The sequence below is a fragment of the Mus caroli genome, chromosome 12 (assembly GCF_900094665.2).
Source record: "Mus caroli chromosome 12, CAROLI_EIJ_v1.1, whole genome shotgun sequence".
Lineage (NCBI taxonomy): Eukaryota > Metazoa > Chordata > Mammalia > Rodentia > Muridae > Mus > Mus caroli.
This window is the reverse complement of record NC_034581.1, coordinates 90,794,926-90,802,922: the sequence shown is the minus strand read 5'-3', so window position 1 is coordinate 90,802,922 and position 7,997 is coordinate 90,794,926. Positions and strand designations below refer to the sequence as shown.

The 7,997-nt window shown below is 40.6% G+C and overlaps 1 protein-coding gene across 1 annotated transcript; it reads left to right on the top strand.

Moving 5' to 3' along the window:
• Window positions 1–6,912: 6,912 nt before the first annotated feature.
• On the top strand, window positions 6,913–7,511 carry LOC110307410. Its single transcript, XM_021179652.1, has one exon. It carries the CDS (start codon window positions 7,009–7,011, stop codon window positions 7,363–7,365), a length of 357 nt encoding a protein of 118 aa, XP_021035311.1. The 5' UTR covers window positions 6,913–7,008; the 3' UTR covers window positions 7,366–7,511.
• Window positions 7,512–7,997: the final 486 nt, after the last annotated feature.

The following is a 7,997-nucleotide window of genomic DNA, read 5'->3' as shown; positions in this document are numbered from 1 at the left end:
GGCTGATTATTGGATGGATCCCTGGATATGGCAGTCTAAGTACCCAAGGAGCTAAAGGGATCTGCAACCCTATAGGTGGAACAATATTATGAACTAACCAGTACCCTGGAGCTCTTGACTCTAGCTGCATATGTATCAGAAGTTGGCCTAGTCGGCCATCACTGGAAAGAGAGGCCCATTGGACTTGCAAACTTTATATGCCCCAGTACAGAGCCAGGGCCAAAAAGTAGAAGTGGTTGGGTAGGGGAGTGGGGGAGAAGGGTATGGGGTACTTTTGGGATAGCACTGGAAATGTAAATGAGGAAAATACCTAATTAAAAATATGTTTATAAAAAGAATATTTTTAAAAATTAAAAAAAAAAGAAAAAAAGAAATAAAAAGGAAGACATGACAATGGATCCTGAGGAAATCCAAAACACCATTAGATCCTTCTAAAAAAGGCTATATTCAACAAAAATGGAAAACCTGGATGAAATGGACAGCTTCCTAAACAGATACCAGGTACCAAAGTTAAATCAGGATCAGATTAATGATGTTAACAGTCCCATTTCCCCTAAAGAAATAGAAGCAGCCATTAATAGTCTCCTAACAAACAGAACAAAACAGAACAAAACAAAACAAAACAAAACAAAACAAAACAAAACAAAACAAAACAAAACAAAAGCCCAGGGCTAGATGGGTTTAGTGCAGAGTTCTATCAGACCTTCATAGAAAACCTAATTCCAACTCTCCTCAAACTATTCCACAAAGTAGAAACAGAAGTTACCGTACCCAATTTTTTCTATGAAGCCACAATTACTCTGATACCTAAACCACCACAAAGATCCAACAAAGAAAGAGAACTTCAGACCAATTTCCCTTATGAATATTGATGCAAAAATACTCAATAAAATCCTCAAAAACCGAATCCAAGAACACATCAAAACAATCATTCATTATGACCAATTAGGCTTCATCCCAGGAATGCAGGTATGGTTTAATATATGGAAATCCATCAATGTAATCCAATGTATAAACAACTTCAAAGAAAAAAAAATCATATGATCATTAAATTAGATGCTGAGAAAGCATTTGACAAAATCCAACACCCCTTCATGATAAAAGTCATGGAATGATCAGGAATTCAAGGCCCATACCTAAACATAATAAAAGCAATATACAGCAAACCAGTAGCCAACATCAAAGTAAATAGAGAGAATCTGAAAGCAATCCCACTAAATCAGGGACTAGACAAGGCTGCCCACTTTCTCCCAACCTATTCAATATAGTACTTGAAATCTTAGTCAGAGCAATTTGACAACAAAGGGAGAACAAGGGGATAAAAATTGGAAAGGAAGAAGTCAAAATATCACTATTTGCAGATGATATGATTGTATATATAAGTGACCATAAAAATTCCACCAGAGAACTCCTAAACCTGATAAACAACTTCAGCCCAGTAGCTGGATATAAAATTAACTCAAACAAATCAGTGGCCTTTCTCTACACAAAGGATAAACAGGATGAGAAAGGAAGTAAGGAAACAACAGCCTTCACAATAGTCACAAATAATATAAAATACCTTGGTGTTACTCTAACTAAGGAAGTGAAAGATCTGTATGACAAGAACTTCAAGTCTCTGAAGAAAGAAATTGAAGAAATCTCAGAAGATGGAAAGATCTTCCATGTTCATGGATTGGCAGGATTAATATAGTAAAAATGGCTATCCTGCCTAAAGCAATCTACAGATTCAATGGAATCCCCATCAAAATCCCAACTCAATTCTTCACTGAGTTAGAAAGGGCAATTTGCAAATTCAACTTGAATAACAAAAAATCTAGGATAGCAAAAACAATTAACAATAGAAGAACCTCTGGGGGAATTACCATGCCTAACCTCAAGCTCTACTGCAGAGCAATTGTGATAAAAACTGCATGGTACTGGTATAGCAACAGACAGGTAGATCAATGGAATAGAATTGAAGACCCAGAAATGAACCCACACACCTATGGTCACTTGAGCTTTGACAAGGGAGCTAAAAACCATCTAGTGGAAAAAGACATTTTCAACAAATGGTGCTGGTACAACTGGCAGTTATCATGTAGAAAAATGAGAATTGATTCATTCTTATCTCCTTGTACAAAGTTCAAGTCTAAGTGGATCAAAGAGCTCCACATTAAACTAGAGACACTCAAATTTATAGAGGAGTAAGTGGAGAAAACCCTCAAAGATATGGGCACAGGGGAAAAAATTCCTAATAAGAACAAGCAATGAGCTGTGCTGTAAGATCAAGAATCAACAAATGGGACCTCATAAAATTGCAAAGCTTCTGTAGGGCAAAAGATACTGTCAATAAGACAAAAAGGCCACCTACAAATTGGGAAAGAATTTTTACCAATCCTAAATCTGATAGGAGACTAATATCCAATATATACAAAGAGCTCAAGAAGCTGAACTCCAGAAATTCAAATAGCCCCATTAAAAATGGGGTACAGAGCTAAACAAAGTATTCTCAACCGAGGAATTTTGAAGGGCTGAGAAGCATTTGAAAAAAGGTTCAACATCCTTAATCATCAGGGAAATACAAATCAAAACCCTGAGATTCCACCTCACACCAGTCAGAATGGCTAGGATCAAAAATTCAGGTGACAGCAGATCCTGGCAAGGATGTGGAGAAAGAGGAACACTCCTCCATTGCTGGTGGGATTGCAAGCTGGTACAACCACTCTGGAAATCAGTCTGGTGTTTCCTCAGAAAACTGGACATAGTATTACCAGCAGATCCAGCAATACCTCTCCTGGGCATATACCCAGAAGATGTTTCAACTGGTAATAAGGATACATGCTCCACTATGTTCATAGCAGCCTTATTTATAATAGCCAGAAGCTGTAAAGAACCCAGATGTCCCACAACAGAGGAATGGATATAGAAAATGTAGCACATTTACACAATGGAGTACTACTCAGCTATTTAAAACAATGAATTTATGAAATTCTTGGGCAAATGGATGTATCTAGAGGATGTCATCCTGAGTGAGGTAACCCAATCTCAAATGAAGTCACTTGATATGCACTCACTGATAAGTGGATATTAGCACGGAAACCTAGAATACCCAAGATACAAATTCCAAAACACAAGAAAATCAAGAAGGAAGATCACGTGTAGATACTTCATTCTTCCCTAGAATAGGGAATAAAATATCCATGGAAGGAGTTACACAGACCAAGTTTGGAGCTAAGACGAAAGAATGGACCAACCAGAGACTGCCTTACCCTGGGGTCCATCCCATAATCAGCAGTCAAAGGCAGACACTATTACATATGCCAGCAAGGTTTTAATGAAAGGACCCTGATATAGCTGTCTCCTGTGAGGCTTTTCCAGTGCCTGGCAAATGTAAAAGTGGATGCTCACAGTCATCTATAGGATGGAACACAAGACACCCCAATGGAGGAGCAAGAGGAAGTACCCAAGAGCTGAAGGGGTCTGCAACCCCATAGGTGGAACAACAATATGAACTAATCAGTACCCCCAGAGCTTGTGTTTCTAGCTGCATATGTAGCAGAAGATGGCCTAGTCAGCCATCATTGGGAAGAGAGGCCCCTTGGTCTAGCAAACTTTATATGCCTCAGTACAGGGTAATACCAGGGCCAAGAAGTGGGAGTGAGTGGGTAGGGGAGCAGGGCAGAGGGAGGGTATAGGGGACTTTTGGGATAGCATTTGAAGTGTAAATGAAGAGAATATCTAATAAAAAATGGGGGGGGGAGAGATGTTTCATCATAGGTGTATATATTCATTAAATAACTTAGAGTAAATAGTTGTAAATGTAGATAAAATAAAAAGCACATCCAAAAGATTAAGTCTGGACATATATCAACCAACTATGAACACAGCAGACTGAGGGNTCTACAAAATTCAAACCTCTTTCATATTCACAATATATTTTACTCCGTTGGAACAGAACATTCAATGATATATTGTTTTCAAATGATGTTTTCTAACTAGAGGTTATTGGATTAAGAATATTGAGATGTATATCTTTGCCCAACAAATAAACTGTGGCACTCATCAAGAAAAATAAGAAAGAAAATAAAACAGAAAGAATAGTGTCAGTTTCAGTAATAGTCTAGCCAGAGTCTAAGAATAAATAAGGTAAACGTATAGTCTCTGTGAGAAGCCAGTTCATCCCAATCCCTGTCTATAAATGGAAAACCATGTGTCTTAGTTAGGGTTACTATTGCTGTAACCAAGACCAAAGCAACTTGAGGGGGAAAGGGTTCATTTGGCTTACACGTTCACATTGTAGTTTGTCATTGAATGAAGTCAGGGCAGGAACTCAAGCAGGGAATGAACATGGAGGCAGGAGCTGATGCAGAGGCCATGGAGGGGTGCTGCTTTTCATGGCTAGCTCAGCCTGCTTTCTTATAGAACTCAGAATCACCAGCCCAGTGATACCACCACCCAGAATAGGCTGGGCTTTCTCACATCAATCAATAATTAAGAAAATGCATTACAGACTTGCCTACAGACCCATCTTAGGGAGGCATTCTCTTAATTGAGGTTCCCTCCTCTCAGATGACTTTAACTTGTGTCAAGTTATCATAAAACTAGCAACACTCCTCCATCCCTGATGGGATTACAAACTGATACAACCACTCTGGAAATCAACCTAGAAGTTCCTCAGAAAATTGGAATTAGTTCTACCTGAAGACAAAGCTATACCTCTCCTGGGCATATACCCAAAAGATGCTCCACCATACTCCAAGGAAACATGCTCCACCAGGTTCATAGCATCCTTATTCGCAATAGCCAGAAACTAAAAGCAACCCAGATGTCCCTCAACTGAAGAATGGATACAAAAAATGTGGTTCATTTACACAATGGAATACTACTTTGCTATTAAAAACAAAAACAGCATGAATTTCAAAGGCAAATGGATTGAACTAGAAATTATCACCCTGAGTGAGGTAACACAGACCCAAAATTACATCCAGGTATGTACTCACTGATGAGTGGATATTACCCCAAAAGCACAGAATACCCATGATACACCCCACAGACCATAAGAAGTTAAATAAGAAGGAAGGCCCAAGTGAGTATGCTTCAATCTCACTTGGGAGAAATAACCAAATAATCACAAGAGGCAGAGGGAGGGAGGGATCTTGGTGGGAGAGAGAAGGAAGGGGGTAGGATCAGATATAGAGGGGGTGATGGCTATTCCTAGTTGTCAACTTGTCTACATCTGTAATGAACCTCAATCCAGAGATGGAGGGCACACCTGTGATACAGATCTTGAAGCTGGAAGACACAGGCTTCTGACCCAGATGTTGACACAGAGATCTTGAGGCAAAGTGGCTTTGAAAAGCTTAGCCCCAGGCAAGGTAGTACATGCCTTTAATCCCAGAAGACTGAGGCAAGCAGATCANTGAATTCAAGGTCAGCCTGGAACAAAGCAAGTTCCAGATCCAGATGTGGTGGTGCACATCTACTCCAACAAGGCCATACCTCCTAATAGTGTCACTCCCTGGGGGACACGCATATACAAACCATCACAGGGGAAGACTGGAGAGAAGCCCAGGATGCCAGAAGAATGAATGAAAATATGCAGCTCCTAGGGGTAGGAGTGGGGCAGGGTACCTCTAGAAAGGTGCAGAGACCTGAAATATGAGAAGTGCCAGGTATTCATTGTGAGTGTGCAACAGTGGGGAGATGTAACCTGAAGAACGCACCTTCAGTTAGACAGGGCTCCCAGTGGNGGGATGAGGAAATCAACCCACCTTCAAACTTATGACCTAGAATTGTTCCTGTCTAAAAGAAATTCAGGGACAAAATGGAGCAGAGACTGAAAGAATTGTGGACCAGTAACTGGCCCAATTTAGTTAGGACCCACCTCACTCAGGGGGATGCACCAAAGCAGGACACTATTCCTGATGCTATGTTGTCCTTGCAGACAAGAGCCTAGCATGGCTGTCCTCTGAGAGGCTCTACCAGCAGATGACTGAGACACATGCAGGTACTTATAGTCAACCAACAATTAGATTAAAGTCAGGGACTCCTATGGAAGAGTTTGGGGAAGGACTGAAGCAGCTGAAAGGGATGGCAACTCCATAGGAAGACCAACAGTCCCAACTAACCCAGACCCCTGGTAGCTCCCAGAGACTAAGCCAGCCAAAGGGCATACACTGGCTGGTCTGAGGCCCCTAGCACATATGTAGCAGAGGATGGACTGCCTTGGCTGGCCTCAGTGGGAGAGGATGTAGCTAATCCTGTAAAGACTTGATACCACAGAGAAGGGGGATGGCCAGGGGGGGCACCCTCTCAGAGGAGAAGAGGATGGGGTATTGGGTCAGGAACTTGGTGACAGGGGGACCAGGAAAGGGGGAACAACATTTGGGATGTAAATGATTTAAAAAAAACTAGCCATCACACCAAGTAACCAAAAATATCAGTTCTGAATGCCAAATTTACCTGGTAGGATGATATTCATTCATGAATATAGTTTTTGTTTCCATTTATGAGGTGATTCACATATACAATGATACTTCAATAATTTTGGTAGAATGTGGAATTAAATTTGGAAGGAATAATATGCTAAAATCTAAGTATTAATAACTAAGGAGGAAACATGACAGAATGAACCATTGAATGGGGGTGGGGTAGTTTCAGGAAGAGTTCACAGGGGCAAACCCACTGCCACATGTTCCATCACAACTGAAGATGAGAATATAAAAAAGGGTGGCATGAGTCTCTTGGAGATGTTAAAAAAAAACAACCCTCCAGTCTGTATCCAGACACTATTACCTTCATAGGATCTCCCTCACCAGAGTGATCTCCACCCTAGTGCCTGCTTCCATCAGGCAGCAAGGTGCTTTGTGATGTCATAGCAGCTCCTAAGCCACTATTAGCTGAAAAGGACCTTGCTGACCAATCAGGATTCAGGGGTGTGGCCTCCCGTTGTGTAAGGTGGGTTCATAAGACTGTGCTTCTGAGAGCTCTGGACCAGACCACTATGAATCAAGGAACAACATCAGGATGGTGAAAGCGACTAAGAAGACGCACAATCTGACACAGGATGTTGAGCCATCAACCTCGACATCCAAACCCAAGAAAGTGAAGACTTGCCATCGTCAATCCTGTTCCAAATGTAGCAAGAAGATAAGAAGGCCCACGGTGCAAAAGCCTAAGAAGAAGAGCAAGAAAACACTGCCAAGCATGCCTAAAAGAAAGACTTCTAAGAAAACTACACCACCAAAAAGGACCAATAAAGGCAAGGGGAAAGAACTATTATTTGGTCACTACCACCGTTTGTTGAAAGAGCTATCAACAGGTAGTGGGAAGGAGCCCGAACATAGCAGCACTGAGAGCTCCAGGAGTTCAACAACGGATTAAGAATGCCAGTAGACTCAGCATGCCAACCAAGGACCTGGGGATCTGTGAAAAGGATTGGCAGCTGAGCAATGCTAAACTGTGTAGTCTGATCTGTGTAGTACTACGCAGTGCTTTGACTCTGGTGAAAATAAAGTCAATCTGATATGAAAAAAAAAAAATAGTACTCCTGTCACTGTCTGTTGTTATATTTGACTTCATTTTTACCTATAATACTAACTTGGATTTTAAGAATCAAGTCTTAGCAGATGAGATTTCAGGTCAAACTGATGATGAAAAAAATTTCATTTCCAAACTCACAATCACTTACGATTCTGCTTTAGTTAATATTAATACACTTACCTAATCTGACCTTCATTTGTTTTATATATAAATAAATGTTACACCAATTTCAATAATTGTCTGCAAAAAGTCAATAAGAACGTATGTAGAAAATCTCTAACACTAGATTATTTTCAGCAAATATTGATTACTATGTTGCACCAAACCCTGTCCTGACCATTAGGACCCAGTTATTTGTGGGTATGAGGGAAAACACAAACCTGCAAGAGAAACGGGTGGGAAAAAAGAGAGCGACCAAGGAGGATTCCTGTCAAGGTCTAAGTTTATTAGGCTGAATAGCCAGGTTATAAGCA